The sequence below is a fragment of the Mobula hypostoma genome, chromosome 6 (assembly GCF_963921235.1).
Source record: "Mobula hypostoma chromosome 6, sMobHyp1.1, whole genome shotgun sequence".
Lineage (NCBI taxonomy): Eukaryota > Metazoa > Chordata > Chondrichthyes > Myliobatiformes > Myliobatidae > Mobula > Mobula hypostoma.
In genome coordinates this window covers 98264000-98287259 of record NC_086102.1, presented here as the reverse complement: position 1 = coordinate 98287259, position 23260 = coordinate 98264000, and the positions used below count along the sequence as shown (strand labels likewise).

At 42.4% G+C, this 23260-nt stretch overlaps 1 protein-coding gene across 1 annotated transcript in view; it reads left to right on the top strand.

Annotated features, from left to right (window-relative positions):
• Window positions 1-23260, top strand: part of sms (spermine synthase) — a 64564-nt gene that overhangs the window by 16367 nt on the left and 24937 nt on the right. Inside the window, exons 3-6 of the mRNA XM_063051305.1 lie at window positions 186-279; window positions 7682-7746; window positions 11939-12114; window positions 12903-13059. Of these exons, the coding sequence (XP_062907375.1) occupies window positions 186-279; window positions 7682-7746; window positions 11939-12114; window positions 12903-13059 (492 nt within the window). The remainder of the gene's footprint in view (window positions 1-185; window positions 280-7681; window positions 7747-11938; window positions 12115-12902; window positions 13060-23260) is intronic.

The following is a 23260-nucleotide window of genomic DNA, read 5'->3' as shown; positions in this document are numbered from 1 at the left end:
GTTTGGGATCTGTGCTTTCCTGCTTTGTCTTTATGCATACTGCCACTCCTATGCTCTGCTTATCAATTTTAAGATATAAACAGTGCTGTATTGTGCTCTTTTACAACCACTGGAAAGAAAAGACTTACAAATACTACCTGAATTTCATACACATTTTATTTCAAACCAATTAATTTTACTTGCAGCTTTGCCACTCTAAGAATGTACACAGATAAGCTCATGACATTTGACTTCCATAGCTATGAATTGGACAACAAAGGGCGAGCAACAGTTGAAACGGTAAGTGTTATGCTTCGGAGTATATTAATTTGCAGAATTTGCAGAGGTATATAAAGGTAAATGGGTATTATTAAATGGAGCAAAAGTAGTCTTTGGTTCATATGCAGTCATGGTAGTTACACAGCAGGTGCCATGACTTTCTAATTTTGTTTTATAAGAGGGATGCAGAAATATTAATGAGCATATAAAGCATATTGGCTGTTACCACCTGAAATCTGATGACAAGCTAGTTGACAGCTTGTACTGAAGGTAATCAGCTGATTGGGTCAGTTTAGAACTTGAAGCAAGGTTGAAGAGCCTGTGGATTGTGAAGACACAATATAGTTAAGATTTTGTAGAATACAATAAGTGGAATCTTGATTTGTCAATGATTGATATTGACCCTACTGCCATAAGCGGAGAATTAGATTCTTTTGATTCAGCTGCTTAAACATTAACTGAACAGGCTTACAGCACGGAAGCGGGCAGCTTGGCCGACCTTATCCTCAAAAACCAGCAAGCGCACATTACGTCAATCTCGCATTACTCTCTCTCAACTCCCCTCCCTGCATGGGCAGTTACAGTGACTAGTTAATCTACTGACCCATATGTGAAGACAGTGATGCACTCGGAGGAAACCCATGCAGGAGAATTTAAAAGGCACGCAGACGGCACCAGAGGTCAAGATTAAACCTTGATCCCTGGAGCTGTGACGCTGCTGCTGTAACTAATTATACTACTGTCTTTCAGGGAAAAAATTGTAAGAACCTAACTAGTGCATACTTAAACAACAAGAGGTGTTCTTTTTACATTAAAGACAGTGTAAATTGAAACATTAGCATCTCGGAAGACTATCTTGCAATCATTGTACATTTCAGTATAGGTCATTGAAGATAATAAGTATAATTGGTCTTTCCCTTATTATGAGTGGATTTAATGGTAAATCCAAGGAAATTAAACAAATGTATTAAACAGTTGGTTATTCCTTATCTGGATATAATGGCCAAGTCTGGGACACTTTTTAAGAAGAGTCTTGGAGCAGTTTTGGACCAGAACTGGGAAGTGGGATTTTGCTTTTGGTTAATGAATTCAAACATCGCAGTTTTATCTTGCATTGCTCCTGGTTCTTTAAATAATCTTTCTGAATGATTTACTGTAGTGTTAAAGATGAACTGTTTTAATGGAATTAACCCTGAGAAACTCTTCTTTCCCAGGCTCATTAACCAGTATAGCAGGTTTAAGATGAACTGGAAAAGTATGCAGAACAAACGCCAATAATCAGGCATCCTTGATAATTTGGTCATGCCAGATTAGCAGATGTTCCAGACTATTGGATATTAATACTTTTCACAATTTCACAATTGAAGTTTACTTTTTTTTTGCAATTAGACAATATGAAAATAGATTTTTATAGTCGACCGAGTCAGTCTGAAGAGGTGTGTGAGGCCAGAATGTAGAAACATAGAAAACCTACAGCACAATGCTGTGCTGACCATCTACTTAATTTAGAAATTACCTAGGGTTACCCATAGCCTTATATTTTTCTGAGCTCCATTTACCTATCCATGAGTCTCTTAAAAGACCCTATCGTATCCGCCTCCACCACCGTCGCTGGCAGCCTATTCCACGCATTCACTACTCTCTGTTTTAAAAAAAACTGACCTTTACTCTGTACCTACTTCCAAGCACGTTAAAACTGTGCTCTCTCGTGTTAGCCATTTCAGCCCTGGGAAAAAGCCTCTGACTATCTACACGTTCAATGCCTCTCATTATCTTATACACCTCTATCGGGTTACCTCTTGTCCTCCGCCACTCCAAGGAGCAAAGGCCAAGTTCACTCAACCTTTTCTCATAAGGAATGCTCCCCAATCCAGGCAACATCCTTGTAAATCTCCTCCGCACCCTTTCTATAGTTTCCACATCCTTCCTGTAGTGAGGTGACCAGAACTGAGCACAGCATTCCAAGTGGGGTCCTATATAGCTGTTACATTACTTATCTGGGTTGAACTCCATCTGCCACTTCTCAGCCCAATTTTGCTTCCTATCGATGACCCGCTGTAACCTCTGACAGCCCTCCACACTATCCACAACACCCCCAATCCTTGTATCATCAGCAAATTTACTAACCCATCCCTAAATTTCCTCATCCAGGTCATTTATAAAAATCGTGAAGAGAAAGGGTCCCAGAACAGATCCCTGAGGAACACCACTGGTCACCAGCCTCCATGCAGAATATGACCTGTCCACAACCACTCTTTGCCTTCTGTGTGCAAGCCAATTCTGGATCCACAAAGCAATGTCCCCTTGGATCCCATGCCTCCTTACTTTCTCAATAAGCCTTGCATGGGGTACCTTGCTGAGATCCATATACACTACATCTGCTCTACCTTCATCAACGTGTTTAGTCATATCCTCAAAAAATTCATTCAGGCGCATAAGGCACGACCTGCCTTTGGCAAAGCTATGCTGACTATTTCTAATAATATTGTGCTTTTCCAAATGTTCATAAATCCTGCCTCTTTGGATCTTTTCCATCAACTTACCAACTACTGAAGTAACACTCGCTGGTCTATAATGGAGATGTCAGGGGTAGGTTTTTACGCAGAGAGTGGTGAGTGCATGGAATGCGCTGCCGGCAATGGTGGTGGAGGCAGATACAATAGGGTCTTTTAAGAGACATTTAGATAGGTACATGGAGCTAAGAAAAATAGAGGGCTATGGGTAAGCCTGGTAATTTCTACGGTAGGGACATGTTCGGCACAAGTTTGTGGGCCGAAGGGCCTGTGTCGTGCTGCAGGTTTTCTGTGTTTCTATCTATATGCTCAAGCTTTTCAATCTGCTGTAAGGTATCCCTACAATTGCCAAGATCCTTTTCCATAGTGAATACTGAAACAAAGTATTCATTAAGTACCTCTGCTATCTCCTCCAGTTCCCTACACTCTTTTCCACTATCACACTTGATTGGTCCTATTCTCTCACGTCTTATCCTCTTGCTCTTCACGTACTTGTAGAATGCCTTGGGTTTTCTTTAATCCTGCTCACCAAGACCTTCTTGTAGCCCCTTCTGGCTCTCCTAATTTCATTCTTAAGTTCCTTCCTGCTAGCCTTATAATCTTCTAGTTCTCTATCATTACCTAGTTTTTTGAACCTTTCATAAGCTTTTCTTTTCTTCTTGACTAGATTTTCAACAGCCTTTGTACACCACAGTTCCTGTACCGTACCATCCTTTCCCTGTCTCATTGGAACGTATTTATGCAGAACGCCACGCAAGTATCCCTTGAACATTTGCCACATTTCTGCTGTACACTTCCCTCAGAACATCTGTTCCCAATTTATGCTTCCAAGTCCCTGCCTGATAGCTTCGTATTTCCCCTTACTGCAATTAAACACTTTCCTAACGTGTCTGTTCCTATCCCTCTCCAATGCTATGGCAAAGGAGATAGAATTGTGATCACCATCTCCAAAATGCTCTCCCACGGAGAGATCTGGCACCTAACCAGCTTCATTTCCCAACACCAGACCAAGTACAGCCTTGTAGGCTTATCTACATATTGTGTCAGGAGACCTTCCTGAACACACCTAACAAACTCCACCCCATCTAAACCCCTTGCTTTAGGGAGATGCCAATCAATATTTGGGAAATTAAAATCTCCCATCATGACAGCCCTGCTATTATTACTCCTTTCCAGAATCTGTCTCCCTATCTGCTCCTAGATATCCCTGTTACTATTGGGTGGTCTATAAAAAACACCCAGTAGAGTTATTGACCCCTTCCTGTTTTTATCTTCCACCCACAGAGACTTAGTAAACAATCCCTCCATGACTTCCTCCTTTTCTGCAGCTGTGACACTATCTCTGATCAGCCATGGCCCCACCTCTTTTGCCTCCCTCCCTGTCCTTTCTGAAACATCTAAAGCCCGGCACTCTTAAGTAACCATTCCTGCCCCTGAGCCATCCAAGTCTCTGTAATGGTCACAACATCATTGCTGCAAGTACTGATCCACGCTCTAAGCTCATCCACTTTGTTCATGATGCTTTTTGCATTTAGAAAGACACATCTCAAACCATCGGTCTGAGTGCATCCATTCTCTATCACCTGCCTATCCTCCCTCTTACACTGTCTCCAAGCTTTCTCTATTTGTGAGCCAACCACTCCTTCCTCCATCTCTTCAGTTCAGTTCCCAACCCCGGCAATCCTAGTTTAAACTCTCCCCAATAGCCTTAGAAAACCTCCCCGCCAGGATATTGGTCCCCTTGGATTCAAGTGCAACCCATCATTTTTGTACAGGTCATGCCTGTCCCAAAAGAGATCCCAGTGATACAGAGATCTGAATCCCTGCCCCCTGCTTCAATCTCTCAGCCACACACTTATCCTCCACCTCACTCTTATTCCTATACTCACTGTCGCATGGCACAGGCAGTAATCCCGAGATTACTACCTTTGAGGTCCTGCTTTGAACTTCCTTCCCAACTCATTGTAGTCTGTTTTCAGGACTTCTTCCCTTCTCCTACCTATGTCATTGGTACCAATATGTACTACGACCTCTGGCTGTTCACCTTCCCACTTCAGGATATCCTGAACATGATCAGAAACATCCCAGACCCTGGAACCTGGGAGGCAAACTACCATCTGTGTTTCTTTCCTGTGTCCACAAAATCGCCTGTCTGACCCCCTAACTATAGAGTCCCTTATTACTGCTGCCTTCCCTACTCTTCTGAGCCACAGGGCTAAACTCTGTGCCAGAGGCGCAGCCACTGTTGCTTCCCCCAATTAGACTACCCCCCTCCCCCAAACGGGAGAACTTCTTGTTAAGAGAATAGTCATAGAGGTACTCCTTAATATCTGACTCTTGCCCTTCCCTCTCCTGACTGTTACCCACTTACCTATCTCCTGAGGCCCCAGTGTGACGACTTGCCTATAGCTCCTCTCTATCACCTCATTTTCCCTGGCCAGACGAAGGTCATCGAGCTGCATCTCCTGTTCCCCAACAGAGTCCCTAAGGAGCTGCAGCAAATGTATTTAAAATAAGGGCAGATAGGCAGGGAGCATGAGGTACAGGGCTTTGGTGTTTAGAGACAATGAGAAACGGAGCCCAGAGAGTTTAAAGGAAGCATGGGAAATGGGGCTCAAATCAGTTTAAGTGGAGGTGGGGTCCAGAGGGTTTAAATGCATAATGGGCAACAGAGCCTGATCAGTTTATAAGGAACAGAAAACAAGAGTTTAGTAAGTTTCAAGGGAGCATGGGGATGTGGCACTGAAATGTTGCTATTTCTGAGCATTAACATACAGAATTATTGGTGTTTTTTGTTTGGAGAATTGGAATGTTCTAAAAATATGCTGCTAACAGATTCTATCATACTTCCTGGTGAATACTGCATGTGTGTAGGCCTGTGGGAAAGCAGTAGGGTTATAGGACTAATTGAATTGCTCTTTGAAAGAGTCACAAAGATATTTGGACCAGATGGGTACCCGTAACAAATGATTGTAAATGGGCATTTTTTCAGTGTGTTCTTGTATAGAGTTTTGTGGAATGTTACTGCAATCTGTCGATGTTTGGAAACAAATGTAGTGAAATAATAATCCACAACTATTTGAGATGATTGAGGTATTTATTGGGTTTGACAGATCCCAAGCTGAGACTTTATAATCTCTCCTCTTTGCTTTATGTACAGGTTTTATTTGTTATTTAACAGGCTTAACTACTTATTTGTCATAGCTGATGATATTTGTATGCTCTGTCCTGCGCCATACAGGGTATTACCATTGTAGGTCCCTTCTGATTTTACTTACCAAGCCTATCACCAAGCTTCAGTACAGTGTGCTGGAATGAACCTGTCCTATTTGTACTTGATCCATACTTGATCGTTCTGTCCCTGTCCCAGCTTGCCAAAGCCTTGGTTTCAGCTAGTAAAGTGTTTCCCCTTGATTCCCATTCTACACAGTGTTGAGCCAGATTTTGGCCATGGTAGCATAGCCAATATTACAGCTCGGGCTGTCAGAGTTCAAAGCTGACATCATCTGCAAGAAGTCTAAGTCCTCCCTGTGGAATGTTTGTCTTTTCTCTGGGTCTGCTGGTTTCCCCCACAGTCCAAAGACATAACAGTTGGTAGGTTCATTGGTCAATGTAAAATGTCCCATGATTAGGTTAGGATTAAATCAGGTTGCTGAGCGGTTCCAGGGGTCCGCAACCTTTTTGCCTCTGTGGGCGGGATCACATATTAATGAGCGGACAGTGGGCCAGATAAATGCCATAAAAAAACTTGAAATATGGGAATTATCCAGTTAAATACATCTAGTTATGTTTTGCCTCAAGTTAATGAATAATGCATGCTAGAAAATCACTTGTGTTTAAGGTTGCCTACCCCTGGCCTACTCCATGCTGTATCTCAATAGATAAAGTAATTGTGTCCTTCCTCTTCTCCAGATGTGTGATGCTTATGTGAGAATGCTGTTCTTGGACTACAGTTCAGCATTCAACACCATAATTCCCTGCAAGCCTTCACCCTGCCTTGTGTACCTCGACCCTGCACTTCCTGTCAGATCGCCGGCAGGTGGTAAGGGTGGGCTCCCTCACCTCTGCCCCTCTGACCCTCAACAAGGGTGCCCCTCAGGGCTGTGTCCTAAGCCCCCTCCTTTACTCTGTATACCCATGACTGTATCACCATCCATAGTTCCAATCTGCTAATTAAATTTGCTGACAACCCTACACTCAAACTCAGTAATGAGGTAGCCTACAGAGAGGAAGTCATCACCCTGACACAGTGGTGTTAAGAAAACAACCTCTCCCTCAATTGGAAAAAACAAAGGAGCTGTTTATGGACCACAGGAGGAATGGAGACAGGCTCCCCCCATTGATGTCAATGGCTCTGGGGTTGAGAGGGTGAACAGCTTTAAGTTCCTTGGCATAAACATCACTGAGGATCTCACGTGGTCTGTATATCCTGTCTGTCTGCATCACTGCCAGGCAAGAGAACTGTACTTCCCTCAGTCGCAGGACTCTGCAGAGAGTGGTGCGGACAGCCCAGCACATCTGTAGATATGAACTTCCCACTATTCAGGACATTAAAAAGACAGGTGTGTAAAAAGGGCCTGAAGGATCACTGGGGACCCGAGTTACCCCAACCAAAGTTGTTCCTGCTGCACCATCTGGGAAATGGTACCCACAGCATAAAAGCCAGGACCAACAGGCTCTGGGACAGCTTCTTCCACCAGGCCATCAGACTGACTCAACTGTATTTCGATGTTATATTGACTATCCTGTTGTACATAATTATTATAATTTACTATTGAATTACATTTGAATGAAGACATAATGTAAAGATTTTAACTCATCTATATGGAAGATGTAAATCATAAAGTCAGTTCAATTCAGTTGATTCTATACTGATTTAATTCAATTGAAGCTACTCATTTATATTTCAGCTCTGTAACAAACTGGAACAGAAAATGAAAGACCTCTTTCAGGGAAATATCAAAAGGCTAAAAAGGTAGGAAATAAAATAGATCATCCAATTGGATATCGTGTTAACTGACCAACTTGAGTGGCTTCTCTCAATCAATTGTTTGTTGAAAGTATCCTGCATGTTAGTAATTGGTTATTCTGTTCTATTTTTCATTCTACATGTATTAAGCTGAGTTATTTGCTCTATCAAGTGGAGAACTTGATAGAGGGTAGTGAAGACCAAAGACATTGAAGCATTGAAATAAACATACTTTATATTTTATTGTCGCCAAACAATTGATACTAAAATGTACAATCATCACAGCGATACTTGCTTCGGCACTTCACACGCCCTGGAGTACAAATCGATAGTAAATATTAAAAATTTAAATTATAAATCATAAATAGAAAATAGAAAAATGGAAAGAAAGGTAGTGCAATAAAACCGAGAGGCCGGTCAGGATATTTGGAGGGTATGGCTGAGATCTGAGACAGGATCCGTTCAGCAGTCTTATCACAGTTGGAAAGAAGCTATTCCCAAATCTGGCCGTACGAGTCTTCAAGCTCCTGAGCCTTCTCCCGGAGGGAAGAGGGACGAAAAGTGTGTTGACTGGGTGGGTCATGTCCTCGATTATCCTGGCAGCACTGCTCAGACAGCGTGTGGTGTAAAGTGAGTCCAAGGACGGAAGATTGGTTTGTGTGATGTGCTAGGCTGTGTTCACAAACTTCTGCAGCTTCTTCCGGTCTTGGACAGGACAACTTCCATCCCAGGTTGTGATGAGCTTCAGCAAATGTTTATAGTACATGTTCCTCCTTTGAACTGTTCAGATGTAAGTAATTTGTTAACTCATTGAGCAATTTATATGATAAGTATTCAATTATCAGTCAGCAGAGTGAAATGCTCTTTTCACAGGATGTGGGAACACGGAGATATTTAATGTCCCTGACAACTACATCTTTGAGAAGTGCATCCAAGTGCAGCTTCTTAGAAACCATGTTAAGGAATTAGATCTGGAGCTGGATGAACTCTGGATCATTCATGAGGCTAAGGGTTGATTGACAGGCTATACAGTTGCACCTACTGTGCACAGGTAACTGGGTCCCCAGGGGAGGAGGGGATAGGCAGCCAGTGCAGGGTACTTCTGTGGCTGTCCCTCTCAATAATAGGTATTTCACTTTAGATACTGTTACGGGGATGACTTAGCAAGGGGGTCTCTGGCACTGAGTTTGACTCTTTGGCTCATAAGGGAGAAGAGATGAGCTACAGTGATAGGGGATTCAATCTCAGGAGGTTCCATGGAAGAGAATGAGATTCATGGGTGGTATGCTCTCTTCCCACCCCACCCGGGTTCAGCTAGGAAAATGGCTGAAAATTAGCAGGTGGAATTTAATCAGACACATGGAGAATATTCACGATGAGCAGTAGGGCACAGAGGAGTGTGGTAGAACAGAGGGATCTGGGAATACAGATCCATAATCCCTTGAAAGTGACATTATAGGTAGATAGGGTCGTAAAGAGAGCTTTTTGCACATTGACTTTCATAAATCTAAGTATTGAGTACAGGAGCTGGGATGTAAGTTGGTTGTATAAGACATTGGTGAGTTCTAATTTGGAGTATCGTGCAGTTCTAGTCACCTGTCTACAGGAAAGTGATCAATATGATTGAAAGAGTGCAGAGAAGAATTTACAAGGATGTTGCTGGGACTTGAAGACCTGAGTTATAAGGGAAAGATTCAATAGCCTAGGACTTTATTCCTAGAATGTCGAAGAATGGGTAGATTTGATAGACGTATACAAACTTATGAGGGGTGTAAATAGGGTAAATGCAAGCAGGCTTTTCCCACTAAGGCTGGGAGCAACTAGTGATAGAAGTCATGGGTTAAGTTTGAAAGGTAAATTATTTAAGTGAAACATGAGAGGGAACTACTTCACTCAGAGGGTGGTGAGTGAGGAACGGTCTGCCAGCGGAAGTGGTGGATGCGGGTTCATTTAAATATCTAAGAGAAATTTGGATAGGTACATGCATGGGAAGGATACAGATGGCTATAATTTGGGTGCAGGTCATTGGGACTAGGAAGCATAATAGTTTGGCATGTACTGGATGGGCTAAAAATGTTTCTGTGCTGTCATGTTTTGTGTCTGGGGCTCCACAGGGGACTGTCTTGTCTCCCTTTCTCTTCACCATTTACACCTCGGACTTCAACTACTGCACAGAGTCTTGTCATCTTCAGAAGTTTTCCGATGACTCTGCCATAGTTGGATGCATCAGCAAGGGAGATGAGGCTGAGTACAGGGCTACGGTAGGAAACTTTGTCACATGGTGTGAGCAGAATTATCTGCAGCTTAATGTGAAAAAGACTAAGGAGCTGGTGGTAGACCTGAGGAAAGCTAAGGTACCCGTGACCCCTGTTTCTATCCAGGGGGTCAATGTGGACATGGTGGAGGATTACAAATACCTGGGGATACGAATTGACAATAAACTGGACTGGTCAAAGAACACTGAGGCTGTCTACAAGAAGGGTCAGAGCCGTCTCTATTTCCTGAGGAGACTGAGGTCCTTTAACATCTGCTGGACGATGCTGAGGATGTTCTACGAGTCTGTGGTAGCCAGTGCCATCACGTTTTCTGTTGTGTGCTGGGGCAACAGGCTGAGGGTAGTAGACACCAACAGAATCAACAGACTCATTCGTAAGGCCAGTGATGTTGTGGGGATGGAACTGGACTCTCTGACGGTGGTGTCTGAAAAGAGGATGCTGTCTAAGTTGCATGCCATCTTGGTCAATGTCTCCCATCCACTACATAATGTACTGGGTGGGCAAGGAGTACATTCAGCCAGAGAATCATTCCACCAAGATGCAACACAGGGCGTCATAGGAAGTCTTTCCTGCCTGTGGCCATCAAACCTTACAACTCCTCCCTTGGAGGGTCAGACACCCTGAGCCAATAGACTGGTCCTGGACTTAGTTCATAATTTACTGGCATAATTTACATATTACTATTTAACTATTTATGGTTTTATTACTATTTTCTATTTATTATTTATGGTGCAACTGTAACGAAAACCAATTTCCCCCGGGATCAATAGAGTATGACTATGACTATCTGTGCCTTCTGACAGCTACACCTTGGCAACAACTAAAGTGAAATGCTAAACACTGTCATAGAAGACTCAGAAATTCAAACATCAAACCATGTTTGAATCTTGCCAGTGTTTTGTGTTTTACTTCTGTTTATGGAAGGCATTTTAATATTGATCGTTATATTTGCACGATACAGAGCTGGCATTTCCAATATTGTCAAGTGAAAGTCACAGAACTGCAGATCGTGGAGATCGAATGTAAAATGAAAAAAGCTAGAAATATCCAGCAGTCGGGCCGCATTTGCAGGAAGAGATAGTTAAATACCTGAGTATTTACAGCATTTTCAGTTTATCATATAATTTTCCTTCCTCCTTTGCCTGTATTACCTCCCTGAGCTGTATATTGGATTGATTTGCCTTCTCTCTTCAGAAATCATTTACTTCAGGTGCAATTGCGCTATCTTCTTGTTACCATATAGCCATTTGACTGACCGATTATGTTCACCTCAATACTGAACGAGCAACTTGAGTCCCTTGCAGTGCTTAAATGTGTATGGATTGGGTCAAATGGAGAACACATGAATGATTAGAGAAACCAGGCTATCACCACTTTGAGCAATAGTTTTTTCTCTAATTCTGATTTAGGAGCAGAGTGCACAGTCTCAGAATAGAGGGACATCTATTTAGAATAGAGCTGAGGAGGAATTTCTGTAGCCAAAGGGTGGTGAATCTGTGGAATTCATTGCTGTATATAGCTTTGGAGGTCAAGTCAATGGGGATATTTAAAGCAGAGGTTGATAGGTTCTTGATTAGTTTGGGCATTTGCTGTAATGGAGACTAGACCTTTTAAGGTGTCATATTTGGTTTTGGAATTACAGATTAACTACAGCTAGAATTTTAAAATCCCAATTAAAGTTTTGAATTTAAAGCAACACCGGTCAAATCAAAGTACTTAATTTGTTTGCAGAATTTTGTACCATAAATCCTACTTCAGAACTGAATATTGAGGGAGAGATAAGAGTGAGAAGTACATTCTGTCTATAGCCTTGTTAACTTCATTAAGGAGATGTGTCTACTAATATTCTTGCAGATTAACTGCCCTTATAAGGAGGAATGTAAATGCAGATTTGTTCATTCACCCAATATTGCCCTACACAGGTTACCTGCGATCATCAGAGGGGGGACCATTGATAGATACTGGCCTACTGCAGATGGCCGGTTGGTTGAGTATGATATTGATGATGTTGTTTATGATGAAGATTCTGCATATCAGAACATCAAGATTCTTCATTCAAAGCAGTTTGGAAATATTCTCATCCTCAATGGTGACATTAGTAAGTATTTACTGGTTTTCTCATCTTCTTAACAGTTGATTAGTTTATTTGTTAATAAACATACAAGAGTGGAATTTTATTTGTTCTTGTGTCTTGTTTCATGCAATCTTCGTTGCTTTGTTTTTTTTTGTCCATTGTAACCTGTTTTGAATGCTGATCTTTGCCAAGCTCTCTTAATATCCACTGACAATCCATAGTCTAAGGACATTATAGGTGGCTTAGAGAAGGAAAGGAGGGAAAAAAAGGATTCCTTGTACATAATTTAAAGGTGTGAATTGTTTTTGAGTCCCACTCTTCCTTGTTGGAACTGAGTCCATGATGTAAGTGCAAGCTTACAACAAAAACTAAAAATTCTGGTAATACACAACCGCTCCTTTAGTGCTGTGGAAGGGATGAGGGCAGGGTTGAACTTGGGCTTTTTTAAAAGCTGCCTTATTGTTTTATAAGACCTGCGTCCGATTTCCTACATTCTGCTCTGTAAAATAAGATATATTTATATGTAAACCACCTCCTAAAAATGTTCCTACATTTGAAGTAATGAATTGATAAATGCCAACATCTGTGAAGAGGGAATGATGTCACTTGTTTTTAAGTCCATGTGGAACAGTTCTCAAGCACTGGATAAGACGGGGGTAAGGCTGGATCTTTACCACCTTCTGATAGTGCAAGAGCCCTACCAGTGCTCCTTAGGACTTAAACCTCCTTTGTCCTTGAAATTACTGTTGAGCCTGTTGCATTTAATTCCTTACTGAATGATGTAGTAAACAATATATATTTCTTTGTTTCAGATTTGGGAGAAAGTGACCTCCCATATACACAGGCTATAATGGGCAGTGGAGTAGAGGACTATACAGGGAAAGAGATTCTTATCTTGGGAGGAGGCGATGGTGGAATCCTGTGTGAGCTGGTTAAGTTAAAGCCAAAGATGGTCACCATGGTGGAAATATCCTTTACCCTTGCCTGAATTAGTAGGTAAATGGTGTGAAATGGCTGGCTTAAAGCTGGTAGGATTTACAGGAATACTGTCTAGTCATTTTGAGTGGAGAAGGAGAGAGTTACAATATATTCTCTAGGTTTTACTGCAGATGGTGAAGTAAGGTTCCAGCTTTTAGTATTAATCCTCTGCTGACAATTAAATGTTCACTTACTTTTTGTCCTCTTGTTCTAGATTCTCCCATAGTGAAAATGTCTAGATATCTACCCTTCAAGCTGTGTAAGAGTTCCTGATGGTAAATTGGTTTAATGTCATGTGTACTGTGGTGTAGTGAAAAATTTTATTGCTGAATTCATTCTTCTAAAATTTAAAACAGTATAGGCCCTTCAAGGACAGCAGCTAAAAACTCTCTCTCCCCAACCCCCCACATCGATTCCAGAAATCAATCTAATGAACCGTGATTACACTGTCTCAACGCAAGTGTCTCTTGCCTTCAGTATGGATACTATACCTGTTCATTATATTCCAGATGCTGTATCACCAGAAATATGTACATTCTTTACTGAGATCCTCTTGCAGTCCAGGTCAAGAAATGACGTAAGAAAGTAAGGGTGGACCATATGGACCCTCAAGCCTGCTCAGTAGATCGTTGCTGGCCTAATATTTAAGTCTATTCTCCCACCATTTTCTCATAATGCTTAGAGAAAAGTATACACCATTTGACTTGCATGCCTATACTTTAACCTCGGGTGATTTATGTACAAGAACATGGAGGTCCTTCTATACCTCAAGTTTTGTTCTCTTACCATTTAAAAAATCAGTTATATAGCTTGGGCAGGCCCATGACCCACTGCTTGTGCTCCTGTGCTGGTTGTCAAACACACATCTGAACTAAATCATTTATTTTTCATTCAAATTATCATCAGCTCTGCTATCCCATACCTTTTTATTCCCCATGTTATATTTCAGCAGCCAGGCTTTGCCCATTCACTGCTATAAAGATTCCTAAAGACCCTCTGCATTTTCTTCAACAACCCACACTGCCCCCAGTTTCATATCAGCAAACTTGAACATAGCATATTTAGATCCTCATCCAAGTCATTGATGTGGATTTTGAACAGATGAGTCCCTGCCCCAGCCCCACCCCTGGAATTCCTGCGACGTCCCAGTCATCTCAAGTGTCCATTTATTCCTACTGATTTCTCCCTCTTTGGCCAGCTTGTGCGCGCTTTCCATCTATGCTAGGTTGAGCCTAAGCCTTGTTTAAAAAAAAACAGACAAATGCTATAAGCAACAGCAAGGTTGCAGCCCAATGCACTACAAGGTGCGAAGAAGAAGAACAACAAAAACATATCTCCCTCTTAGCCAGTTCCATTGTATTGCCCGGAATCATGAGTCTTTTTTAAGAAAAAATCTCCAGTGAGGCACTTCATTAAATATCATCTGAGAGTGTAGTTTATTTCTGGTTCATCCTCAAGAAAATTAACAAATTGATTAAGTATTTTCCTTTTCATAAATTAACTGTCCAATCTGATTATTTTTATTAATACCCTAGTGCACTCTTACCACTTGATAATTTTTCCATTTACTGACATTGGCTAAACTAGTTGTAGTTCTAGTTTTTTCCTTGATTAGTGAGGTTAGTTTCGTAGCTTCCAATCATGGTATCTCTATTCAGTGGAATTTTGGAAAACATCTATAGCTATCATCTGTTTAAAAACCTGGGATGCAAGCCATCAGGACGTGGGTATTTGTGTGCTTTTACTGCTATTGCTAATTTCTTCTGGATCTTTATTTCCTCTAGACTTGTTGATCTCCACTTCCTGGAGATTCTCAAGTTCAAGTTTAATTGCCATTCAGCCATACACATGTAAACAGCTAAAAGAAGCAGCTGTGCTTTCCATGGAGGTGGACATGCAAAATGTTCCAAAGTTAGATTAACAGCAAAAGGTTCTCTTGTGTTCAAGGCCTTCAGGTTTTGAGAGAGGCTAGGGATGAAATTGCAGAAGCCCTTGTAGAGTTATTTGCTTCGTCATTTGCCACAGGTGAAGTACCAGAAGACTGGTGGGTGACTAATGTTGTTCCATTGTTCAAGAATGTTAGCAAGGACAGCCCAGGAAAATACAACATGGTGAGCTTGATTTCATTTTGTAGGGAAGTTACTGATAGCCTCAGGATGAGGCTTTCTTTTCAGGAGCATCTTAAGATATCTTCCTCCTTCAAAGAATGCTGTTTCCCTTTCTCTACCACTGATCCTACTCTCATCCACATCTCCAGTTCCCAGACATTTGGCCTCACTCCATCTTCCTGCTGCCATTGTAGGGATAGAGTTCCTCATGTCCTTCCCTACCATTCCTGGGCCTCCAAATCCTGCACATCATTCTTTGCATCTTCTGCATTTTCAACAGGATCCTATCACTAAACATATCTTTACCCTTTTCCTCCCCATGCACACCCCACCCTCATCTCTCAGGATCGCTCTTTCCATGATTGCCTTGTCCTCACCTCACTGATTCCCCTTCTGGCACTTGTCGCTGTAAGTGCCACAAGTGCTACCTCCTCCATCAGTGCTGTTCAGGGCCCCAAACAGTCCTGCCAGGTGAGGCAGTACTTCAGCTGCAATTCTGTCACGATCATCCAGTGCTCTTGGTGTGGCTTCTATATAGTAAGACCAAGTGTAGATTTGGGCACTGCCTTGTCAAGCACTTTGGCTCAGCCAATCGCATCAGGTGGAATTTTCGAGTGGCCAACCATTTTAATTCCACTCCCCATTCCCATTCGGACGTGTTGATCCATGGCTTCCTCTGCTACCACATTGAGGCCACTTCCAGGTTAGAGGAGCAACACTTCATATTTCATTTGGCTACCTGTTGGCATGAGCATAATTTTTTTCCTAATGTCTGATTTCTTCCTTTGTCCTTTGTTCCCCTTCCCCCACTCCAGCTCCTCCTTTTCTCCTTCACTTGCCTCACCTGCCTGTCACCCCTCTCTGGTGCGCCCCCTCTCCCTCGCTTTCTCCCAGGGTTCTCTCCTATCAGATTCTTTCTTCAGCCCTTTACCTTTTCCACTGATCATCACCTCCCCCCTCCACCTACTTACCGTCTCCCTCACTCACCTTGCTTTACCCATCACTTTCCAGCTTGTACTCCTTCCCCTCCCCCACCTTTTCATTCTGGCTTCTACCCTTTCTTCTACAGTTCTGATGTAGGGTCTTGGCCTGAGATGTTGACTGTTAATTCCACTCCATTGATGCCTGACCTACTGAGTGTCTCCAGCATTTTGAGAATTACTGGAAGGAATTCTGAGGAACAAAGTCTACCATCACTTGGAGAGTCAATGCCTAATCTGAAAAAGCATGATTTTGTGCATGGGAAGTCATGTCTGATTAATTTATTTTTGGAGTTCTTACTGAGGGGATGAATGAAGGCAGGGCACTGGATGTTTATATGGACTTCCGTAAGGTCTTTATCGTCTTAATTGGAATCTTAGGTGCATGGGATTCAGGTAAGCTCGTGAAGTGTTTTTTTAAAATGAGTTCAGCGATGGGAAGCAGAGGGTTGAAGGTTGATTCAGTGAATGGTGGGGTAACCTCTTGTTATTCATGTAATGGATGTGTATGCAGATGGAGACAATTAGCAAATTTAGTGATGGTGCTAAATTAAGTGATCATTTTGCTAGTGAAGTAGGTTGCAATGAATTACAAAGAGATCTTAATCATTAGGGAGATGGACTGAGGAATGGCAAATTGATTTCAACTTGGGTAAGTGTGAGGGTAATGCATTTTGGACATTCAGTCCAGGGAGGATCTATACAGTGAACAGCAGGGCGCTGACAACCTGGGAATATAAATACACAGCTGTGTGTGTATACTGAGTGGCATGTTGGCCCCCATCAGTCATGAGGATGCTGCTTGGACTTGGGGGCCTGCAGGTTGGCCATGCTGAATGTTTATTCCCTAAGGTGCAGAAGAAAGAATCAGACTTGACCAGTGTTTGCATCACTGACATAAGTCATGAAATTTGTTGTTTTGGGGGCAGCAATACAGTGCAGGCATAACAAATTACTGTCGGTTACAATTATGGTGAAGTAGTTAGTGTTCAGAAATCTGATGGCAGAGGGGAAGAAGCTGTTCCAAAAACATTGAGTGTGGTCTTCATATTTTGTACCTCCTTCCTGATGGTAGTAATGAGAGGAGGGCATGTCGTAGGTGGTGAGGGTCCTTAAGGATGGATACCACCTTCTCGAGATACTGCCTTTAGAAGATGTTCTCAATTGGTGGCGGGGGTGGTGTGATCTCAGAGAACTTTACAAATCATGAGGGGTATGGATAAGTTGCATGGTCGTCTTTTCCCCGCAATTGGGCTGTACAAAGTTAGAGAGCACAGATACAAGATAAGATGGAAAATATTTAATCAATAGGTACATTTAGTGTCAGAGAAGTGTATACAATATACATTCTGAAATTCTTTTTCTTCACGAACATCCTTGAAAACAGAGGAGTGCCCCAAAGAATGAGTGACAGTTAAACGTTAGAATTCCAAAGCCCCTCCTTTAATGCACATGCAGCTGCAAGTCAACAACCCCCCCCCCAGCAAAAAAGACATCAGCGCCGAGCACTCAATCATGCTGCAAAGCATCATTAAAGAAACAGATTTGCAGTACTCCACAGACTGCTGGCTCACGTGGTAATTTGACGTACCACAGGCTCGCTCTCTCTGTCTCTAATAAGAGAGAAAGAAGTGTCCCTGTTTCACAGCGAGAAGGGAGAGAGACATGACAAAACAACTCACTGATTTATGATGTTAAAAGTCTGTTGTGTCAGTTTTTCCAAGCACTGCACCCAGCGAGCTCAGGTCTCTGGACACCCAGCCAGCAGCAGCCAAACTGCTGCTCCTGATGTTCCGTGTTCTCCCGCGACACCTCAGTCAGGGACACTGGCCTTGAATTAGCCCATCTCCAGAGCCACGAAAATCCGGTACCCTGAAGGCGTGCTAGTCTGCCAGGCTGCATCCTTGAGATATCAGAAAGTGGAAAGCGGCTGGCCATGAGGCCCTGAGAGCAGATCCCATTCTCGCAAAGAACCGAAGTCAGAGTGTTACTCCAGGTCAAGCTCTTCAAAAGAACCTTGAAAAAGAAAAAAAGTCAAAGTTAGGAATCAAGCTGTTTCTGAAGATGCAAACAAAGGAGTTGCTGTCTAGCACCATCTTGACTTTACTCCACCCTTCGATAGAAGAGAACTAAGAGGCAACTTCTTTAGAGGGTAGTGAGTACTGCGAGTGAGCTGCCAAAGGAGGTGGTTGAGGCATGTACAATTGTAACATTTAAGAGGCATTTGGATGGGTACGTTAAGACTAAGACGATGGAAATACTAAAGGACCCACAAGTATTTGCTAATTTGTTCTTTTTACATACACGTAGAAACATTTACTGTGTTATTGCTAGGTTAGTCTGACAGTTTCCTTTGTTTATTTGTTAGTGTCTTTGTCCTTTACCAAAATCTACATTTTTCTCAGTTGTATTGATCACAGGTCCTGTTGGAAGTTTGTCTCAAAAGATTTGTAAATATGTTTATTGGTAACCTTTACATATTAAGTGGCCAAGTGGTTGAGGCATTGGACTAGCGACCTGAAGGTCGTGAGTTCGAGCCCCAGCCAAGGGAATGTGTTGTGTCCTTGAGCAAGGCACTTAGTCACACATTGCTCTGCGACGACACTGGTGCCAAGCTGTATGGGTCCTAATGCCCTTCCCTTGGACAACATTGGTGTCGTAGAGAGGGGAAACTTACAGCATAGGCAACTGCTGGTCTTCCATACAATCTTGCCCAGGCCTGTGCCCTGGAGAGTGAAGACTTTCCAGGCGCAGATCCATGGTCTCGCAAGACCAACGGATGCCTTTTACATATTAATTTACTCTTTATTATATAGTACTAAATCCAAATTAAATGATTTGTTGATTTTTCAATATACTGATCTGGAAACCCCTTAAGCACTCCATGAGTTCACTCTCTCAAACTGTCTCTGCTTAATTGGTTTGTCCAGTCCACATTTAAAATCTTCTGTAATTATTGAGTAACACTTGTTACTCAATAATCTCCCCCTGCTTTGGTGCTGCATTACCAGTATTGTTTGAGAAGTGTACTGACAACACCCAGCATTGTTTTCTGTCCCTTGCTGTGGCTCTACCCAAGTTGAGAACTCTATTTCTTAAGCTATGATCTTTTATTTCCACTGTCTTCATTTTTCCATTATGAGTGCTCTCCTCATTGATTTTGTCCATCTCTTCTACAGGCGTGGTACTGTGGACTGTTTGCTCCCAGTTTTTAGTCTCTCTGCACAACTGTACTGGCTCTGAGACAGTCTCTGCTTAATTCCAGAAATATCATTAATTCATTTATCTTGTTTTGAATGCTGAGTGTAATCAGATTAAGTACTTTTAAAAATGTTATCCTAATGTCATACTTCCCTGCTCCGACTAAAGTTGTTCCATCCTGTTTCTCTGCTCTGTCCCTTCCTGACAGACTGTTCTATCCATTACCTAGTTAGTTGTAGAGCACTACAGCACAGAAACAGGCCATTCAGTCCATCTAGTCTATTCTGCCTAGTCCTATTGACCTGGACTAGTCTCTATATTCCCCCCCCCCCACCCCCAATCCACATAGTTATCCAAATTTCTCTTGGGTGTAGAAATCGAACCCACATCCACCACTTCCAGACTCTTGCTATCCTAAGTGAAGGAGTTCCCCCTCAGGTCTGCCTTAACTATTTCACTTTTCACCCAACGGCTGACCTCTAGTTCCAGTCTCACCCAACCTCAGTGGAAAAATCCTGCTTGCGTTTATGCTATCTATACCTCATACTTTTGTATACCACTCTAGTCTCCCCTAACTTTCCTATACCCTGGGGAATAAAGTCCTAGTTTATTGAATTTTCCCCCATAATTTGGGCCCTCAAGTCTTGTCAACTTCCTTATAAATTTTTTCTGTACTCTTTCAATCTTACTGGTATTTTCCTTTAGGCAGGTGACCAAAACTGCACACAATACTCCAAATTAGGCCTCACTAACGTCTTGTACAACTTCAACATGATACCCAGCTCACTACATTGATTTAAGATGACCTCTGTGCCAAAAGCTTTTTCTATGACCCTATCTACCTGTGACACCACTTCTAAAATAATTTTGGATCTATATTCCCAGATACCGCACTCGTCAGTGCCCTCCTGTTCACTATGGAAGACCTATTCTGGTTTGTCCTCCCAAAGTGCAACTTCACACTTGTCTGCATTATATTGGTATTGCCATGGCTGCCCTGGTAACATGACAGTATTGCAACCTGAGGCATTTTGGAGTTCAGTTCCTGCGCTGTTCAGTAAGGAATTTACATGTCCTCCCCATGGAATACATTTTCCCCCAGGTGCTCTGGTTTCCTCCAACAGACATACCAAGTAGGTTAATTGGTTACTGTAAATTGTTCCGTGATTAGGTTAGGATAAAAACGAGGTTGTGGAGTTACTGGTACGTGCTATATCGCTGAATAAATAAATAGACAGATTCTGCCTGCTGCTTTTCAGCCCATATTTCTAACTGGTCCAGATCCCACTACAAGTTTTGATAGCCTTCCTCGCTGTCCACTACACCCCCAATCTTGGTGTGGTCCTCAAATTTGCTGATCCAGTTCACCATGTTATCATCCAGATCATTGATAAAAATGGCAAGCAACATCAGACCCAGCAACAATCCCTGTGGACGCCTCTGGCCACAGGCCTCCGGTCGGAAAGGCAACTTTCTACTACCACCCTGTTTTCTCCTGTCAAGTCAATGTCAAATCCAATTTACTACATCATCCTGAATGCCGAGTGATTGAATCTTCTTGATCAAACTTCCATGCGAGAACTTGATAAAGGCCTTGCTAAATTTCATAGGGGTAACATCCACTGCCTTTGACTTTCCTGGTAACCTTGGAAAAACTCTTAAGATTGATTCCCTAAACTTGTTATCTTTGTCTTTTATTCTGACAGGAGCATAATTCTATAATCTGAAAATTCCACTTTTGAAGGCTTCCCACTTCCCAAGTATACCTTTGCCAGAAAACAACCTGTTCCAATTTACACTTGCCAGATCCTTTCTGATTTTCTCCAATTTAGAATCTGAACTCAAGGACCAAACGTATCCTTCTGCATAATTATCTTGAAATAGAATTATGATCATGAGATCCAAAATGTTTAGCTACACGCACTTCTGTCACTTGCCTTGTGTCATTCCCTAATAGGAGATCCAGTATTACGCTCCCTCTAGTTGGGATCTCATTAAATTGATTAAGGAACCTTTCTAGTACACATTTTACAAACTATGCCACTCAGCCCTTTTACAGAATGAGAGTCCCAGTCAGTGTGTGGAAAGTTAAAATCACTTAGTTTCTCCCTTAAATCCCACTGATGTAATATAATATAATCCAAATTACAAGATCATAGTTTTCTTATTCCTCAATTCCACCTATATACACTCGGTAGATGAGTGAGTCCTTCAGTCTATCCTGCCTTTCTCTGACTAGTAATGCTATCCCTCCCATTCTGTCATGTCTAAGACAACAGGAACCTCAGAACATTGAGCTGCCAGACCAAGTCTCACTAATGGCTACAATGTCATAATTGCGCATTCTTATCCATGCTTTAAGCTCATCCGTTTTATCTACAATACTCCTTGCATTGAAATACATGCAACTCAGAACATTATTCCCAATGTGCCCAACTTTGTCTTCTGTCTTTGTATGTGGGTGTAACAAAATTTTTCCCCATAACCACTCCACAATCTGCCTTGGCACTCTGGGTCCCAATCCTCTGGAGTAGAAATGGCAAACCTTCCCACGAGGATACTCGTCTCCCTTCAGCTGAGGTGCGAACAGTCCCTTCTGTACATGTCCCATCTTCCCAAGAAGTGAGACCAATGATCCAAAAATGTGAAACCCTCCCTTCTGAACCATCTCCTTATGCCAGAAACAGGAAAATGTGGCTGTGTACAGGTAGCGATCATGAGATCACAAACTTGGAGGTCCTGTCCTTTAACTTGGCACCTAACTCCCTGAATTCACTTGGCATTGGTACCATACGACATCGGAGCAGAACTAGGCCCATTGCGTTTGCCCCACCATTCCATGACGGCTGATATATTAGCCCTCTCAACCCATTTCTCCTGCCTTCTTGTAACCTTTGACGCCCTTACTAATCAAAAACCTATCAACCTCTGTTTTAAATATACACAATAACATGGCTTCCAGAACCATCTGTGGCAATGAATTCCTCAGATTCACCACCATCTGTCTAAAGAAATTCCTTCTCATCTCTTTTAAAAAGGGGCCCTGCTGTTTCGAGGCTAAGCCTTGTGGTCCGAGACTCCCCACAACTGGAAACATCCTCTGCAGTTTAGGCCTTTCAGTATTCGATGGCTTTCAATGAAATCCCCCTTTGTTCTTCTGAACTCCAGCGAGTACAGACTCAGAGCCATCAGATGCTCTTGATGTTAACCCTTTAATGTTATTGATGTGGACTACACCCTCTGGCTGTTCACCCTCCCACTTAAGAATGTTATGGACTTGGTCCAAAATAGCTCTGACCCTGGCATCGGAAGGCAACATACCATTTAGTTGTCTCTTTCATGTCCACAATACCTCCAGTCTGTTCCCCTAACCCTTATCACTACTGCTTGCCTCTTCTCTCCACCACCCCCCCCCCAACCGCTTCGAAACCAAAGAGCCAGACTCTACTTGCATAACAAGAAATAAAGTTACCAGAAAAACTCCTTGGCTACCACCTCTCCTTGCTGAATTCTCTTGAGCAAGAGCCTCAAACTCTCCACTCTTGACACTACCCACTCACAATGGCTGCTCTGCTTAAATCTCACTTTTTATTGGCTTTTGTCAAATAGCTAATTATCCAATGATTTCAAGCGCACAGAATATCCTGACTGGACCCACTTGCTATTTCAAAACTTGCACAGAAAATCCACAAGGCAGCTGCTCTGCTGATCTCAAACCCATTTTTCAGAGTTTTCCCCCCTCAAAGGTGTCTGAGCAACACACTCTAAATGCTAGAGGAACTCAGTAAGTCAGGAAGCATTTATTTAGGGGAATAATAATTTGATACTTCAGGATGAGAACTGGCCCTGTTTATTCCAATCCATAGGTGCTGCTTGATTTGTTGAGTTCCTCCAGCATTTCTG